The sequence below is a fragment of the Haliotis rufescens genome, unplaced genomic scaffold (assembly GCF_023055435.1).
Source record: "Haliotis rufescens isolate VD_foot unplaced genomic scaffold, xgHalRufe1.0.p SCAF_6, whole genome shotgun sequence".
In the NCBI taxonomy this organism is placed as follows: domain Eukaryota; kingdom Metazoa; phylum Mollusca; class Gastropoda; order Lepetellida; family Haliotidae; genus Haliotis; species Haliotis rufescens.
This window is the reverse complement of record NW_025964334.1, coordinates 51341196-51361513: the sequence shown is the minus strand read 5'-3', so window position 1 is coordinate 51361513 and position 20318 is coordinate 51341196. Positions and strand designations below refer to the sequence as shown.

Here is a 20318-nt window from a genome sequence, read left to right as displayed (position 1 = left end):
TTGACACCCTCCTAATCATTCATTTGTGTTGGACCTAACGCGAAGATACCAGACAGTAGCGGGATCACAGAACTTGTCATGAATGGGATAGTGGAAAATAACATCGTTTTTATGATTTTTTTTAAGACTGTATTGCATTTTGCTCTTCGTATGTATCCCTCCAGAAAGTTCACCTCTACACAAAGTCGGTGGTATGGATCGCTGATCAGATTATATTGAAACAATCATGGACACCTATAATGATCCGTCATTATCTTTGATCTGCAGACTTTAATGCCAGAATGCGCTATTTTCTTGACTATAACCAATCTGATGATCTTAATGTCAGCAATTAATACAGTCAGCAATATTCAAGCTGTATCAGGACGGCCGGTAAATATCAAGTCTGGACCAGACAGACCAGTGACTGAATACAATAGTATCGACCCACGTCATCAGAATACGATAACAATCAATCAGAAACAGGGCGTGACAATACGATCCCAATTTTATCGGCTCGTAAGACAAGCAAGCGGAATTGGTGACCATTCTGACCAAGATTCCAGGGTTAACCGGGGCACGGGTGGCCCAGTCGTCTGAGGCGCCGCGATTCGCCTTGGGCGCGCCAGAAACCTATGATTGTGGGTTCGAATCCGGGTTCGCCCCGATTATGTTTCTAGGTTTGTCAGCACCATACCCGTGCTCGTGGGTTTCACCATAGTGGTAAACGTCCGAGATCGGCATCACTTCGGGCTTTCCTCCCGCATTAAGCTGACACGCCGTGATATAACTGGAATACTGTTAAAAGCGGCGTTTATCACAACTCATTGACTCACTGATTGTTGTATATACCAGACAGAGGGCTGGTACCACTAATAACACCTTAAAGCAACACACTGATGACCAAGAGAATGACGACAACCACAGGTGATAGGGTTATGCTGTGGGATAATGACGACATAAAGCTGGTAAACATCTGAGACCTGCATCACTTTCTCGTGTGTGTGTGTGCTAATCCGGACTAATGCCAATTTTATAGTGCTAGCTCACTGAGATACCAGATGCCGTAGTTTAACACGAATACCCAACTCAGACACAGTAATCCGACCAGTCCTTGTTTTAGCCCCTTAATGCCGAGTTCTCGGTAATAGTATGGAATTCATTGACCATGAAAACAATATTCGTAGAATCAGAGCATGATCTGATGGACATTTTCTTAATTCTATGAAAACGATCCCATAATGGGACACAAGAGACAAATTATATCCCGTATTCCCCACGGGCAGAAATTAGCTCAGTGTTAACTCAGATGAATCGTAAAAGCTCTCATGAGTTTTCAGATATCACGAACTGAATAAATAGTTTGTTATAACCGGAGTTGACTTACGAAATGAGGTAACTTCAAGTCTCATGGTTACGATTTAACAAGAGAGAGTGAGGGAGGGAGGTAATGAGTTAGGTAGTCATATCGGCCATCAGCCATGTCGTGACTAGAACATTTCAGAAGTATCAAGAAACAAAAACTTGTTGACATCAAAGAGAACAAGAACAATATTATCTCAGATTTCATTTAAAACCAGCATTAGAACATTAAAAAGGTACAACTATTACAACTACAGTTCGATGTAAAACCTTGGTATAGATCAGCAGCAACCAAAGGTTCATCATACTAGGGGTGGGTTACAGTACCTCTGTTACCTGCACAGTTCCCCTGCAGGGTTTACACCATCCCTTCAGATTCTGGTGATTGTAAAAAAACCAGCCGAATTTTTTTGTACAAATACACCATACACGTGTCAGAAAATGAAACAATACTTTGAATGACTTGGGCTAACATACCCTCTCAGCAACTGAACAAGAAAGTGGCATGAATAATAACCCAGCTTGAAAGTATCAATGCAGTTGCAAGTGACAGACACAAGTACCATTGAAACACTTTATCTTAATATACGGGTGTCCTAGTTGTATAATTCGTCACAAGTCGCTCAAGACATACGGACTATATCCGATTATCATAACTGAAAGCAGAAGCATATACAGTAAACTACGTTTATAACGAACACGCTTATAACGACCTGACGGATATAACGAACTTATTTTTAGTCCCGACCATTTGTTGTATATATGCTGTATGTATTCTTATAACGAACTACGGTTATTACGAACTAAAATAAGTGGTCCCCTCGAGTTCGTTATAACCGTAGTCTACTGTATAAGAGTGAGATATATATTATAGATTCAACTGTACATAATATTACCTGTGACTATCTAAAGGCCTGTCATATCCATTTATTTTAATTCTTTAATTTGCTGCTTTTAATTTCTTGAAGAAAATTTAACAACATTTGAGCTTTCATGATATTAATGCCACTCCCATAATGAGTGCCATCAGGGCTCACGACGCCATGTGTCATATTGAACGTGTCAAACACTGGCACTCCATGGCGTATCATATGGGTTGTCATAATATCGTTGAATACTTTAGTTTTCTTAAAATGATCACGAATGTCTTTCCTAAATATTAGATGTGATCTAGAGTGTATCGTAGACCAGATTAGCTTTGGCCACGAGGACTTTTCTTTTTCTTTTAGACGGAAAACAGGCATCATGAAATCTTGAAGGACTCTTTTGGAATTAAGCTGATCGTGTAAGCCGATGCTGAGAACTATGAATGTATTTTGCTTGTTAATCATCTGCTTCGCCACTCTCATGAAATTGCCCACATCCTTAGCCTTGTAAGTATCCCGCATCTCAATATAGTTAGAGTTATTACACACGAAAGTGTATCTTTTCAACCAAATTCGACAATTCTTTTCAGTGAACATGTCCATTCCTTCACACTGCTTTCTTATATCTGAAACAGAAAGAAAACCCAAAATGATATTGATCACCTTATCGCAGTGACAGTCAACATTAAGCATTGTGGTTCTTCAATGAGCGAGAAGAAAGTGATTAAGGTTACAACGTTCAAGGCCTCGGTAACGCTTTCAAAAAGTTGTATGGTTCACATGTTGAGGACATCAGTGGCAAATATTATGTCCGATGCAATTCCCAGTTTTAACCAGTGCCACATGTTCCCGGATTTTATTCAGGTGAAAAATTGCTATGCCTTTGAATGTGTTTGTGCCAAAACAGTCTGTGGTGCAGGAAACACTAATCTTTTCGCGAACACCTAGTATCATTACTATTTGATAGTGATTCATAAACACATCATCATAACCATGTGATCAAAACTCAAGAGGAAGGGTGTTTATTGCCAGCAAACTTGATATCTTTTTAGGAGCACACTTTGCAATTGTTGTCAACACTGTAAGTAATATTGCCTTTCTCCGGAATTGCTCTTTATGTACTAGCACATATGAAGCCACCCTCGTTAATTACTAATTGCGATACTTCAATATTCTATTTCAAGTGGTAAGGACTATAGTCTGTCTGTCTGTTTGTTGTTTAACGCCGCATTCAACAATATTCAAGCGATATGGCGGGGAGGATTATAGATATGTGAGGCACTGGTAACTAAAGTGCTTAAAGGAACCAAGGGACAAGGATGTGGACCTAGATGCCTACATGTGCCAGGGACAGGTTTGAAAGCGTCTTCAGATACCCTCAGGGATACGATCTGACAAGAGTAACTGGGAGATAGTGCCTTCAGAAACTCACAAGGACGAGGGTGTGAGGAGGACAGGCCTACAGATGTGAGGGAACAGTAAGAAGGCACCAACAGATACTCACAAGGGCACCGGTGTGAGGAGGACATGCCTACAGATGTGAGGGAACAGTAAGAAGGCACCAACAGATACCCACAAGGGCACCGGTGTGAGGAGGACATGCCTACAGATGTGAGGGAACAGTAAGAAGGCACCGACAGATACTCACAAGGACGAGGGTGTGAGGAGGAGATGCCTACAGATGTGAGGGAACAGTAAGAAGGCACCGACAGATACCCACAAGGACACCGGTGTGAGGAAGAGATGCCTACAGATGTGAGAGAACAGTAAGAAGGCACCGACAGATCCCCACAAGGACACCGGTGTGAGGAGGACATGCCTACAGATGTGAGGGAACAGTAAGAAGGTACCGACAGATACCCACAAGGGCACCGATGTGAGGAGGAGATGCCTACAGATGTGAGGGAACAGTAAGAAGGCACCGACAGATACTCACAAGGACACCGGTGTGAGGAGGAGATGCCTACAGATGTGAGGGAACAGTAAGAAGGCACCGACAGATACCCACAAGGACACCGGTGTGAGGAGGAGATGCCTACAGATGTGAGAGAACAGTAAGAAGGCACCGACAGATACCCACAAGGGCACCGGTGTGAGGAGGAGGTGCCTACAGATGTGAGAGAACAGTAAGAAGGCACCGACAGATACTCACAAGGACACCGGTGTGAGGAGGAGATGCCTACAGATGTGAGAGAACAGTAAGAAGGCACCGACAGATACTCACAAGGACACCGGTGTGAGGAGGAGATGCCTACAGATGTGAGAGAACATTTAGAAGGCACCGACATATACCCACAAGGGCACCGGTGTGAGGAGGATAGGCCTACAGATGTGAGGGAACAGTAAGAAGGCACCGACAGATACCCACAAGGGCACCGGTGTGAGGAGGAGATGCCTACAGATGTGAGAGAACAGTAAGAAGGCACCGACAGATACCCACAAGGACACCGGTGTGAGGAGGAGATGCCTACAGATGTGAGGGAACAGTAAGAAGGCACCGACAGATACCCACAAGGGCACCGGTGTGAGGAGGAGATGCCTACAGATGTGAGAGAACAGTAAGAAGGCACCGACAGATACCCACAAGGGCACCGGTGTGAGGAGGAGGTGCCTACAGATGTGAGGGAACAGTAAGAAGGCACCGACAGATACTCACAAGGACGAGGGTGTGAGGAGGAGATGCCTACAGATGTGAGGGAACAGTAAGAAGGCACCGACAGATACTCACAAGGACGAGGGTGTGAGGAGGAGATGCCTACAGATGTGAGGGAACAGTAAGAAGGCACCGACAGATACTCACAAGGTCACCGGTGTGAGGAGATGCCTACAGATGTGAGGGAACAGTAAGAAGGCACCGACAGATACCCACAAGGGCACCGGTGTGAGGAGGAGATGCCTACAGATGTGAGGGAACAGTAAGAAGGCACCGACAGATACCCACAAGGAAGAGGGTGTGAGGAGATGCCTACAGATGTGAGGGAACAGTAAGAAGGCACCGACAGATACCCACAAGGAAGAGGGTGTGAGGAGGAGATGCCTACAGATGTGAGGGAACAGTAAGAAGGCACCGACAGATACCCACAAGGAAGAGGGTTTTAGGAGGAGATGCCTACAGATGTGAGGGAACAGTAAGAAGGCACCGACAGATACCCACAAGGACGAGGGTGTGAGGAGATGCCTACAGATGTGAGGGAACAGTAAGAAGGCACCGACAGATACCCACAAGGAAGAGGGTGTGAGGAGGAGATGCCTACAGATGTGAGGGAACAGTAAGAAGGCACCGACATATACTCACAAGGACGAGGGTGTGAGGAGGAGATGCCTACAGATGTGAATGAACAGTAAGAAGGCACCTCACAAGGTGCTCACAAGGTGCGGGAGTGTTGAAGAGCATACATTCACCTGCAGGTTTGAAGTAAAGATAGTAAGTCGCCTGCTGATACCCACAGGGATACGGGAGTGGTGAAGTTGCCAGGAAAGGTAAGAAAGCGCCTTCAAAAACAAACAAGGGTAGAGGAGATTACATTCCTTCAGGTTTGAGGTAAAGGAGCCTACATATTATCTACAAAGTTACGGGAGTGTACATGGGGAAGTGTACACCTACAGATGTGAGGGGAATCCCCTACAGATACGCAAAGGATACGTGGATGTTGAAGTAGGTGGCTCCACGTGTAAGAGCCTGGGCCACGTTCCACAAAGCCAACATACCGCTAAGGTGATCGTTACTCCCATACTTTAACACGTGCTTACGATAGTCGTAGCGCTAAGATCGCTTCGTGGAACGGTGCCCTGGTTGAGAATAAGCCTACACACAACAAGAGCGATACGGAATTGTAGGTGAAAGGCCTACAGGTGTGAAGATGCCTACATGTGTGAAGATGACTACAGGTATGAGGGGCTCGTCATAAGGACGCGTTAGTGTACCCACAAGGATACCGGAATGTAAAAGAGTATGCCTAAATGTCACAGGAAATGGGGGAAAAGCGTCTACAGATACCAGAGGTATACGGGAGTGTGGAAATAGACGACTGTTGGGATCGATAGGTAGTGTGGCAGGTACCTTAAGCGGAAGTGTTTGTGGCAGGTAAGGGTTTGACTTACCTTTGGGAGCATCTGTCTTTATTGCCCCATCAAAAGGATTGTTGGAGAGAAGTAGAAGAAACCCTGTGTAGATGTGTCTCAGAAGAGAATCCCCAACAAAGGTTATTGTCAGCCCCTGTAGAAGATCACATGCCTTCTGGGCTGTAAAGTTCTTCACCTGACATCGGCTATCTTCGGGCTCCCACGTAGAGTATTCTGCATGTATGTTGTGTCGGTGATCGTAACAGTTCGGACATTTGCACTCGTCAACGGTTTTCTTTACACAAGTGGTACCATGACAACAAGGAGTGGGACCATTTGGGTTACATAGAGCACGGAACCAGTTGTTACTGAGAGATATGTTCCAGCATTTACTGTCATTCCTTTGCAAGGAGAGAATGCCATGAACCTTTCTTGCTCTGGCCAAAAATCCATCAATTTCAGATTGCTCTGTTCTCGTAAGTTTTCGAATTCTCCATTTTCCTCTCATCATGCCTTTGGTGACGTTAGGGCATTTTTCATTCTGTAAAGTGGGAGGGTTAGCTGTTGCATTGAATTCGTACTGTGTCATTAACATTGGTTGAACCTTTCTTGCAAACTTAATTTGGTTTATGGTGAGCACATACGCTACAACAGCAAACAGTGATACTCCAAAACCAAGGCAAACCATGCTTCGATTTCGTGGCACCTTCATAGTCAGAACTGTCTGTAATAAACAAATAGATAAAATGAGATCACATGTTTGACTTTCTGTATTAATTTCAAGTTCAAGAAATTAGACTGTTATCCCAGATTTAAGTAAAACAATGTGTTCAGATCCTCAAACTCTTAGACGAGAAGTATATGGTTGGACTCATTATTTACAGATTAAAATATCAAATGCAGCAAAGGGGATTAGGGTGATCATGGCACAGTCAGGCTGGTTAGGCTCATCATCAGCTCAGGTCCCTTGCCCCCTCTACACGCAGTGTTGCCCAGTCAACCCACTCAGATCTTTTAGCAGAATACGAAGACTCCCCAACACTACAGCCTTCTGCATTACCCAGATTATCAGAAGGGCTGTATTCCTGGCAGCAAACCCAGGTACTCTCCTAGTGTCAGTCATAAGAGAGGGAGGAACCAAACCTAAGGCACCAAGAACAATTGGGATTTGGACAACTTAGTACTTGTGATGTAAGCGTGACATTTCGAAAGCGAGGTCCGCATATTTACCATCTTTCTCCTGAATCTTGTCAATCACATTACTGTTAAAAGTGAAAGAAACTTTAATGTTCTAAATGTAGTCATTGGATATATGAAAAAGGACAACATCAAGCTTGTTGGCCTGGACAGGTCTGAGGCTGTGTATTTATCATTTTCCATGATGCCCTCTACATATTCTGGGTCGTACCACAAGTATGGCGCCGACGGTAATAAAATCATCGAACGACTCCATCATGTCGCTTAAGACACAGTGTTTGAGCCAGTGTGTTTTGTTGGGCAGTCTCATTATATTCTTTGTATAATCTACATTTCATATTTTCATTTTGATGCAAAATCACACATTGACGGTTTCGAGTGGGAAGTGACTGGTACTGAGCAGCAAACAGAAAACCTTCTGTTTCACTTTACAGGCAAGCCGTCTTCATCCAAGCACAGGACTCTGCGGGGTTGCTATTCTCAACAGACTGCGCATAAACTCGATGCAGTGGTTGTTCAGACAGCCCCTCCTTGAAAGGTCTGGGCCGTTTTAATATGGCACTTCGCTTGGTTGGCACTCATTACTGTACCGTCGGGCAGTACAGAACCATCAACAAAATCACCACTGACATTGAGATAATGTCCCATATCCTTGGCTCGTTTAGGAAAACTGTGGAATGCCTTGTTTTCATCATGGGTCTTGACATGAAGATCATGCACGTTAATCAAACCGCGCCCTCCAATTGCACATCACAACATTTATCGTATTTTCTCCAGTTAATTTAAGTCTGTGTATTTCGGTTTTTGTCATCAACATGAAAGAGCTTCATGTCAAATATGCATGAATAATAGAAATTTCCTATTTCCAATTTAAATTTTGAAACACGGTCAGAATAGTGATTGCCAACAATTTACTTGCCTTTGCTTGTGTTTGTTTCGCGTACCACCAGTGGGACAGGATACGCTCACCTTTAGGCAAACACCTGGTGTCATCACTATTTGATAGTGATTCATAAACGCATGCTCATGATATTGTCGAAATTGTACAATCCAATCTGCTTTTAGCCAAGTTTTCTTGTGGCTATGGAAAGGTTTTTGTCGCTGTTATGTTTTTAGTTATATTTATCATTATGATTATTAAAAGTGTTTTGTCGCTTTTTTAAGTACAGACAAAGAGGAAATTGAGACATACATTATCCGTATATTAAGTACTGTCGCCTAGCAAATACTTGAGCCTTCACATTGTTTTCGGAGGCAGTGTTGAATATCGGAGCTGAACTTCTAAACTTCCTGGTAACGTCAAAACAAATTACATACTGTTATATTCCCAATAAATTCATGATTAACAGTATGCAATAGCTGCCTGACAGACTAGGGTCGACAAGTAATAATCCTACGTTGTGTCGGCAAGCTATTCACCTCCACACTGAGCAAAATCATGCGCTACTAACCTGATTCTCAAGGTGATATTATCAGTACCATCAGGTTTCAGAAAACATACTCTACAGTTGAGGATATCAACAAAATAAATGGTTTAAGTGATAGAATATCTCACCAGGCCAAAACTCGATGATGGTGGTTATCAATAAGAAATTGGATAAGCGCACTTTCCAATTTGTGTCTTTTCTGTGCGTACCATTCCTTATGGGCGAAACGGCTTGTTTTAACCCTAAGAGTATTGGCACACATGCAGCTATCTTCGTTAATTAATCATCGCGATATTTCGTGATTCGTGGCGAGGACGATAGATATATTATTTCGACTCTACATAAAACATACCAGCAATGTAAAACAAAGTAATACTTACCTCTAATCGCAAAGTAAAAATCTTAGACATGGCAGACAGTGTGGGCGTGGATTGGATGTTATTGAGTTGGCATGCGACAGACGCTTTTGAAAAAACACTTTTCATAGCTGTATTCAATAAGACACATTCACACAATGATCCGAGCGACGCTACCTTGATCTACTTTTGAAAAATATTCTTAAGCTCTTTGTAATGTAGCCAATAACGATTCCCAAAGGGACTTTCACGAACGGACACTGTTCATTTACCCAAACCCTTTGTTCTCCACTACATTGCCTTTTACGCCCAGTGGAAGCTGTGTTCGCAGATTGTGTAGACTTGTTGTTCTCTAGCGTTGACGTTTTATATTTAGAGGTTCCATATAAGTGAGTCGTGGTAACCCCAACAAAATAAGTTACAGTTTATAAGTCCCAAGTTTTCCGGGCATGATTGGTGTATGTAAGTATACAGTGGATACACACTGTAACGTCATGGCTATATTAAATGGATGTACATTTGTATTCTGCGTAACGTTTACAATGTACAGCTATTACTATTTCACCCCGTTACATGGGACAACATTGCTTAGTCACTTTTACCAGTCTCAAGCCACCTGCTAGGCCGTTGTCAGCATGGATTGATAGGATATAACACGGATATAACGCGAGTTTCAGTTTAATATAGTTTATGTACCGAGTGAAATATGTTTTAACGAGGAACATCAACTTGGTATCAAATTGAAGCGAGTGTTATTATATAGTTATTATCACAGATGTAACTTAAACATTCGAAGAGAAATCAAGAAAAATAAACAGTTTCAGGACCGTCTGTATAGGGACGCATAAAACCCCATGTACCGCGAGTGGTCCTGCTACAACGAATTTATCTCACCGACATGTTTTAATATGTCATTGTAAAATTGATAGAAAACAGAAAACATTCTTGTTATTAGGAAGATAGTTTATGGATGTCAACTTCTTTGTTATGATGAACACATCGTTTCGGAGTATATGCTGACGTTGTGTTCCTAGTAATAAAGAAGTTGACATCCATAAATTATCTTCCTCATGTGTATCTTACGTGGATCGATGCTCATGATATCAATCACTGGATTGTCTGGTACAGACCGCCGTCATGTAGCGGGAATATTGCTGAATGCGGCGTTCAACAACAAACAAACCAACCTTATGTGTATCACTTCTAAATGCCTTTCAAAGACCTGATTCTTATCATCCTTCAAAATAATCAATTAAATATTAAACGGTTGTCAGTGACATTATTTGTCATTATTTAGTGATATGAGGTTCAACATGTTTACTACCCAGTGGCACCACCTAAAATAATAATTAGAATGTTGGTGTTTATATGTGGTTCGTGTCTCCAAGTCAAGCCATGGGCTTTGTGAAAACGGAATTAGATGTAAATATAATTCAAAATTATTAACTGGTGGCAAGAGATCAAAATACCACTTTACTCCCAAATTTTGCTCTTTTTTTTTACACAGTCGCATCTGACACATCGAGCAAGGAAAAAACGTCTTCCAACTAAGAATCAATCAGTAATGTAAATGATACCTCCTGCGTGTATTAAACTATCAGCCTTGAACCATCAATGTTAAAATTTAACCGTCCAGAGACCTAACATTTCGTATTTATCGGAGCGCCTGTTACCAGCGCCTTGTCGACTTGGTGCTCCACTGAATGTACGAGGGCGTTACATGTACTTTGTCAAGGTCACAATGTACCATGTTGCATGCAAAGTGTTTTTTGGAAATTGGTGCAGTTGTCTATGTCATATATATTATGTGCTGGGAGCCATGTCTAAACACTGTTTCTTCTTATCCTCTATTACATGCTTGTCATATGTTGGAACAAAAAGTGGTAATGTCCGTGTCAATGAAATCAACTTTATAGTTACTAAAAGATTATATATTCATTGTGCTGAGAAGATTATATAAGGTAAACACAATTTTATGGATAAAAATCTTCTTTAATACTGTAAAGGCGACGTTTCGGTAAATATCCTTATACTGTTGTCAAGCAAGACAGTCGCGTTTTACAGTATGAAAGGAGTTGTTATCCATAAAATTGTGTGTACCTTGTCATCCGTTAACTTCTAAGTAATGCCTATCAAACAAAAAGATAAATATAGACGTAGAAACCTAATTCACAAACTTAAAATTGTATGTGATCGTGAGTCTTGATCTGGCTGACAGTGTTGACGTCTATGGGTTGTCATCGGCTTGACATGCATTCAACTATTTGGCGACAGATTTCAAAACCATTTGTATACAAAACAAATGTACCCGATAGCGAATTCAAATGACTATAGAACACGATCTCAAGTTCACATTCATTGAAAATTGGATATGCTTTTATAAGGGTTTTTTCTTAAACCGTTACCTTTCCGTGACTAAAATACGTTCATGTTCATGAGACTAACCTGTCCTAAACTCGTTGCATTGGTATTGTATTCTTCCTTGACATTGAAGAATGCTTGATTCTGATTGGTGAAAGGGCAGCTATCCTGTTTCCTGTTGGTACGACCCGTGAAGATCCGGGTAAGAATAGGTCTTCAGCAACCCATACTTTCCATAAAAGGCGACTATGCTTGTCGTAAGAGGCGACTACGGGGATTGGGTGGTCAGACTCGCTGACTTGGTTGATGCAGACATCGATCCTAATTGCCGGGATCGATACTCATGATGTCAATAACTGGACTGTCTGGTCCAGACTCTATTATTTACAGACCGCCGTCAGTTAGCTGCAATATTGCTGAGTGCGGCGTAAAAAACAACAACAAAAACAAAAAAAACCTATTGGTACCTGTTTCACACAAAAAACAACGTGTGTATGAAAACATCGATGTATCCACAGCCCAGCCGATACTTATAACAATAAATGTTGATAAACCCTTTGAAGTGTACACATTAAATATCAACAGAATATCAAACATGGTGACATATGTCAGAACACACACCATAAAGTAAAACACACACTCTGATATTTCAAACCAATTGCTACTAAAGTACAACTTCAAAATAACTAAATTCGTGTTATCTAATAAAGCTTGTGGGAGAATTAATTTCGTTCAGCATGTTTTTTCACTATTTCTACAACCTGTAACTATACTTGTAATCCCTACATGTAATCCCTACATGTAATCCTTACATGTAATCCCTTACATGTTATCCCTACATGTAATCCCTACATGTAATCCCTACCTACATGTAATCTCTACCTACATGTAATCACTACATTTAATCCCTACCTACATGTTATCCCTACATGTTCTCCCTACATGTTCTCCCTACATGTAATCTCTACATACATGTAATCTCTACATACATGTAATCTCTACATACATGTAATCACTACATTTAATCCCTACCTACATGTAATCCCTGCATGTTCTCCCTACATGTAATCCCTACCTACATGTAATCCCTACCTACATGTAATCTCTACCTACATGTAATCACTACATTTAATCCCTACCTACATGTAATCCCTACATGTTCTCCCTACACGTAATCCCTACCTACATGTAATCTCTACCTGCATGTAATCACTACATCTAATCCCTACCTACATGTAATCCCTGCATGTAATGCTTACAAGTAATCCCTACCTACATCTAATCCCTATCTACATGTAATCCCTACTTGTAATCCCTACCTACATGTAATCCCTACATGTAATCCCTACATGTAATCCCTACATGTAATCCCTACCTACATGTTATCCCTACATGTAATCCTTACAAGTAATCCCTACCTACATGTAATCTCTACCTACATGTAATCACTACATGTTATCTCTACCTACATCTTATAACTACATGTAATCCCTACCTATGTGTAATAACTACATGTAATCCCTACCTACATGTAATCCCTACATGTAATCTCTACCTACATGTAATCACTTCATGTAATCTCTACCTAAATGTAATCCCTGCATGTAATCCTTACATGTCATCCCTACGTGTAATCTCTACCTACATGTAATCTCTACCTACATGTAATCACTACATGTAATGCCTAACTACATGTAATCCCTGCATGTAATCCTTACATGTAATCTCTACCTACATGTAATAACTACATGTAATCCCTACCTACATGTAATTCCTACATGTAATCCCTACATGTAATCCTTACATGTAATCCCTACATGTAATCCCTACCTACATGTAATTCCTACATGTAATCCCTACATGTTATCCTTACATGTAATCCCTACATGTAATCCCTACCTACATGTAATCCCTACATGTAATTCCTACATGTAATCTCTACATGTAACCCTTACATGTAATCCCTACATGTTATCCCTACATGTAATCCCTACATGTAATCCCTACATGTAATCCCCACATGTAATTCCTACATGTAATCCCTACCTACATGTAATCCCTACATGTAATTCCTACATGTAATCCCTACCTACATGTAATCCCTACATGTTATCCTTACATGTAATCCCTACATGTAATCCCTACCTACATGTAATCCCTACATGAAATTCCTACATGTAATCTCTACATGTAATCCTTACATGTAATCCCTACATGTAATCCCTACATGTTATCCCTACATGTAATTCCTACATGAAATTCCTACATGTAATCTCTACATTTAATCCTTACATGTTATCCCTACATGTAATTCCTACATGTAATTCCTACATGTAATCCCTACATGTAATTCCTACATGTAGTCCCTACCTACATGTAATCCCTACATGTAATTCCTACACGTAATCCCTACATGTAATCCCTACATGTAATTCCTACATATAATCCCTACCTACATGTAATCCCTACATGTTATCCTTACATGTAATCCCTACCTACATGTAATCCCTACATGTAATTCCTATATGTAATCCCTTCATGTAATCCTTACATGTAATCCCTACAGGTAACCCCTACCTACATGTAATCCCTACCTACATGTAATCCCAATATGTAATCCCTACATGTTATCCTTACATGTAATCCCTACATGTTATCCTTACATGTAATCCCTACCTACATGTAATCCTTACATGTAATCCCTACATGTAATCCTTACATGTAATCCCTACAGGTAATCCCTACCTACATGTAATCCCTCCCTACATGTAATCCCTCCCTACATGTAATCCCTACATGTAATCCCTACCTACATGTAAACCCTACATGTAATTCCTATATGTAATCCCTACATGTAATCCTTACATGAAATCCCTACATGTAATCCCTACCTACATATAATTCCTACATGTAATCCCTACATGTTATCCTTACATGTAATCCCTACATGTAATCCCCACCTACATGTTATCCCTACATGTAATTCCTTCATGTAATCTCTACATGTAATCCTTACATGTAATCCTTATATGTAATCCCTGCATGTTATCCGTACATGTAATCCCTACATGTAATCCCTACATGTAATTCCTACATATAATCCCTACCTACATGTAATCCCTACATGTAATCCCTACATGTTATCCCTACATGTAATTCCTACATGTAATCCCTACATGTAATCCCTACATGTAATCCCTACATGTAATTCCTACATGTAATCCCTACCTACATGTAATCCCTACATGTAATTCCTACATGTAATCCCTACATGTAATTCCTACATGTAATCCCTACATGTAATCCCTACATGTTATCCTTACATGTAATCCCTACCTACATGTAATCCCTATATGTAATCCCTACATGTTATCCTTACATGTAATCCCTACATGTTATCCTTACATGTAATTCCTTCATGTAATCCCTACCTACATGTAATCCCTCCCTACATGTAATCCCTCCCTACATGTAATCCCTACATGTAATCCCTACCTACATGTAAACCCTACATGTAATTCCTACATGTAATCCCTACATGTAATCCTTACATGTAATCCCTACTTGTAATCCCTACCTACATATATAATTCCTACATGTAATCCCTACATGTTATCCTTACATGTAATCCCTACATGTAACCCCTACTTACATGTTATCCCTACATGTAATTCCTTCATGTAATCTCTACATGTAATCCTTACATGTAATCCCTATATGTAATCCCTGCATGTTATCCGTACATGTAATCCCTAAATGTAATCCCTACATGTAATCCCTACATGTAATTCCTACATATAATCCCTACCTACATGTAATACCTACATTTAATCCCTACATGTTATCCCTACATGTAATTCCTACATGTAATCCCTACATGTAATCCCTACATGTAATTCCTACATGTAATCCCTACCTACATGTAATCCCTACAGGTAATTCCTACATGTAATCCCTACATGTAATCCCTACCTACATGTAATTCCTACATGTAATTCCTACATGTAATCCCTACCTACATGTAATCCCTACATGTTATCCCTACCTACATGTAATCCCTACATGTAATTCCTACATGTAATCTCTACATGTAATCCTTACATGTAATCCCTACATGTAATCCCTACATGTTATCCCTACATGTAATTCCTACATGTAATCCCTACATGTAATCCCTACATGTAATTCCTACATGTAATCCCTACCTACATGTAATTCCTACATGTAATCCCTACCTACATGTAAACCCTACCTACATGTAATTCCTACATGTAATCCCTACCTACATGTAATCCCTACCTACATGTAATTCCTACATGTAATCCCTACCTACATGTAATCCCTACCTACATGTAAGTTCTACATGTAATCCCTACCTACATGTAATGCCTACATGTAATCCCTACATGTGGATTCATAAAATGACTCGTCGGACTGATTTCCAAGAATGATTTGGTCCAAGCAGTGAAAATATGCAACAGGTTGCGGTGACATTAAATATATTTCTGGAGGGTTATTTCATCAATTGTTTTGCAAAACTAATTTTTTTTTATTTGTATTTTTTTAACCATTATTTTGAACTAGTTAAGAATAAAGTAATAATCTTGGTCTTGCGTAATATTTGTTACATGTACAACTACCGGTGACCTCTTTCAGATCGTTCCGAAACCGCTGACCTATATTCCGATGTGTAATAAGGCGTTCCTAAAGACTAACGTTTTGACACGTTTCTTGTCATCATGGTAGAATGGAAATAAAACTACTGTGTTACAGTCTGAATCGTACAATCGACTCTGCTTTATGCAGAGATTTCTATTGGATATGGAAAGGGTTTTGTTGCTTTATTTATTTGAAATTTGATGTTGTCCAACTGGAGATTAAATAGCTTTTTTTTAATTTGAAACCGAGCTCGATTTTACACTTCTCTTTTATCATGTTTATTGTTGTTTTGTTTTTTAAATTTAATTATTTAATTCACTTTTCTTCATGTTTGGATAAAACTGTCCTTAAGAGCCCTTTCCACAATGTATACGGTAAACCCAGTGATGTTTTAAATCAAGAAATGAAAAAAAGACCACAGCTATTAAGCAGGAAATGTGCGTGAAATTAGGCGTGGAAGATAATAATTAAGTGTATCATGTAGATAAAAACATCAGATGTCAGATGGCTCGCACACAGAGCTAAGGCCCTACCTCTTGTGCACCTCCAGACGGCGTTGTATGCCTGGAGTCATATTCATTTCTTGTTTTTGTTGAAAATATGTTATTATGGCCAGATCACATATGATTCCCCAATAAAATGAACAGTGGACTATCCTGTGTAAATTTATCATCCCAAAACAGGATTACAAACCCACAGTTCATAATTACCAACCTGTCTAATTTGTAAATAGTTGATGAAATGGATGGATATTCCATTCCGATTTAGGTGTTTTCAATGCATACGGTAACAGCTTGGTGAATGGTGAATGGTGAAAGTAGTTTTTTTCCATGGACCTTCTTGTCCATGTCATGTTACACTATTAGTATGAACAGCAAGGGACAAAAACAATGTCCATGATAATAAGAAAAATATAGTTACGTAAACCAGTCCAGAGTATGATTTCAACACTACATAAAACATTCTGGCAATGAAAAAAAAGGTAAAACTAACCTCATATCACAAGGTAAAACTCTTAGACATGGCCGACAGCGCGGTTATGTTGTAAAAGTGTTGATATGTATTTCATGCATTTGACGAGACACGCTTTTAAAAAACATGTCATAGCTGTATTCAATCAGGGACTTTCACCTCATGATCTAACCGACGCTACGTTGATCTGGTATTGTCAATGCTTTTGAGTGTTTTCTTGCTCTTTGTAATGCACACAACTGCTAATCCCAAAGGAACGATATTCCCGAACAGCGTGTTCTCACTCAACTGACAACCTTCTTCACCACTTGTATTACCGTTCACGCCCACTGAATCAGCACACAACTGCTAATCCCAAAGGAACGATATTCCCGAACAGCGTGTTCTCACTCAACTGACAACCTTCTTCACCACTTGTATTACCGTTCACGCCCACTGAATCAGTTTCGGCTTTACACTGGTTCGATTTGATATCAAGTTTACATACCGAGCGAAATAGTAGTTTCACGAGGAGCATAAACAAGATATCAAATTGAAGCGAATGTTATATCCTAAACATAAAATAAACGAAAATTTTTTAAGTGTGACAATGCAGGGACGTCTCAAGCTAATCTTACCGTTTAAATGTATCATAATCTTTCGTTAATTGCGCAAAATGAACTTGTAGCTTAGCACAACTATGCAGTAGACGAGACAAATGTGCATACGCAACACACGGCAGGTCCTTTTTGGCTTCAGGCATTCCATTTAGAATGAGTGAGTGAGTGGGGTTTAACGCCGCTTTAAACAGTATTCCAGTTATATCACGGCGTGTCAGCTTAATGTGGGAGGAAAGTCCGAAGTGATGCAGGTGTCAGACGTTTACCACTTCGGTGAAACCCACGAGCACGGGTATGGTGCTGACAAACCTAGAAACATAATCGGAGCGAACCGGGATTCGAACCCACAATCATAGGTTTCTGGCGTGCCCAAGGGACGCAACTCTGCACAACGAATCGCGGCGCCTTAGACGATTGGGTCACCCGTGTCCCCCTCCATTTAGAGGTCACTGAGAGCATTTGCTGAAAATGTCAACACTGTCAAAGCTGATGATGATTTGCTTGTTTGTTTGTTTGTTTGTTGTTTAACGACGCACTCGGCAATGTTCCAGCTAGATAAGGGCTGTCTGTATATAATCAATTCTGGACCAGACAATCCAGTGATTGACATTATGAGCATCGATCCACGCAATTGGGATACGATGACATGCATCAACCAAGTAAGCGAGCCTGAACACCCGATCCTGCCTCCTACGACAAGCATAGTCGCTTTTTACAGCAAGCATGGGTTGCTGGAGAACTATTCTACCCCAGATCTTCACGGGTCTGTTAAATGGCTGGTGGGAGTTGTGGATGCCTGACCAAGCGGTATACACACTGGCTTTTTTAGATAACGATACTAGCCCAAGATCTTACTCCACACTGAACGCATTAGCCCGTACCTGCGCTGATAGCAAATCTCGAGATAACAAACACTTCATTGCACAATACATGAATCTCCTTGTATCTAGGACGTGGTTGTAGGTCTTGGGTTACTGAAGTCTGTATTAACGTGCTGGAGTGACGAGTGTCATATCACTACTGTTATTGGGAATCTTTATAAATGTATGGGAGCTACGAGAGCAGAAGAAGACCGCCTCTGTGGTCTAGTGGTAGTGCGTCCGCCCTGAGAGCGGAAGGTCCGGGTTCGATCCCCGACCGCGTCATACCAAAAGACGTTAAAAGATGGTACTTGTTGTTATCCTGTCTGGCGCTCGGCATTAAGGGGCTAAAACAAGGGCTGGTCGGCTCGGAGTCAGTATACTGTGTGCGGCATGGTATCTCAGTGAGCTAGCACTATAAATCGGCATCAGTCCGGACTAGTACAAGCAGCCACACACACACACACACACACACACACACGTGCATGCACGTCGCTATATAAGTGCAATAATCTTGGACGCGACGTTAAACCCCATTTCACCTCACCTTGTAAGTCTTTATTAATGCATGTGAGGTATACTCATACACTCATTCTAAGTGGGTTAACACGTTAAACAGCGGCAGGGTATATCAGGAGGTTAACAATAGTACAAGCGGCCAGAAAGATACGTGCATGCACGTCGCTACATACTCCAGACGCCACACCTGTGTCAGTAACGTCGATCAGGGAATTCAAAATTGGGTTCAAGAACGCCTCGTTCTTTTTACAATCGGGTCATCCTGCCACTGGGATAAGGCAGCATGAAAATAATCACATGTTCTTTGTTTTCAAACTTTCTTTTATATTTTCAACCAGAGCTGGTCGAGATAAGAACAATACACCGAGAACGTTTCCATGAGCATTTTGGATGACGTGAATTCTCAAGAACTCAAAGGATTTGCTTGACTTTTACAATCTTAGAGTGAGTGAGTGAGTTTGGTTTTACGCCGCTTTTAGCAATATTCCAGCAATATCACGGCGGGGGACACCAGAAATTGGCTTCACACATTGTACCCATGTCGGGATTCGAACCCGGGTCTTCGGCGTGACGAGCGAACGCTTTAACCACCAGGCTACCCGACCGCCCCTACAATCTTAGAAAAGAACCAAGTTCAATTCTGTTGAAACTTTTTATTTTTTAACTTTGTACATCACTATCCCACACGACAAATGTAAGGAAACACATCATACCTTGGACTCGTGAAGATCCGGGTTAGAATAAGTCCTCAGTAACCCATGCTTGCCGTAAAAGGCGACTATGCCTTTTCATAAGGCGTAAGAGGCGACTAACGGGATCGGGTGGTCAGGCTCGCTACGTATCCCAATTGCGTGGATCGATGTAAATCACTGGATTGTTTGGTCCAGACTCGATTAATTACAGACCGCTTGAATAGTGCTGAGTGCGGCGTTAAACAACAAAAAAACAACCAAAACTTCATACCTTGATCTATACATCTTCAGAGGCACATGTTCAGAGGTTCAGGGCAATTTGTCAGCAGTGAATGCAAATGCCATCGTCTACAGAGAAATCAATATGTGAAATGCTGGACTTCCTAATTGAAAACATCTATGTTACA

At 40.9% G+C, this 20318-nt stretch overlaps 1 protein-coding gene across 1 annotated transcript; it reads right to left on the bottom strand.

Annotated features, from left to right (window-relative positions):
* Positions 1–2088: 2088 nt before the first annotated feature.
* Positions 2089–17633, bottom strand: LOC125374786. Its single transcript, XM_048386379.1, has 3 exons — positions 17263–17633; positions 6309–6993; positions 2089–2833 (listed from the first exon to the last, which is right to left on the bottom strand). The coding sequence occupies exons 2-3, from the start codon at positions 6979–6981 to the stop codon at positions 2274–2276; spliced, it is 1233 nt and encodes a 410-aa protein (XP_048242336.1). The 5' UTR covers positions 6982–6993; positions 17263–17633; the 3' UTR covers positions 2089–2273.
* Between the last annotated feature and the right edge of the window lie 2685 nt (positions 17634–20318).

What these genes read in the sequence shown, in the direction of transcription:
- LOC125374786 (XM_048386379.1), bottom strand. Translation starts at nt 6,981, where the DNA reads ATGAAGGTGCCACGAAATCGAAGCATGGTTTGCCTTGGTTTTGGAGTA. An exon ending in AAAGACAGATGCTCCCAAAG is followed by an intron (nt 2,834 to 6,308) that starts GTAAGTCAAACC and finishes TTTCTGTTTCAG; the next exon opens with ATATAAGAAAGCAGTGTGAA.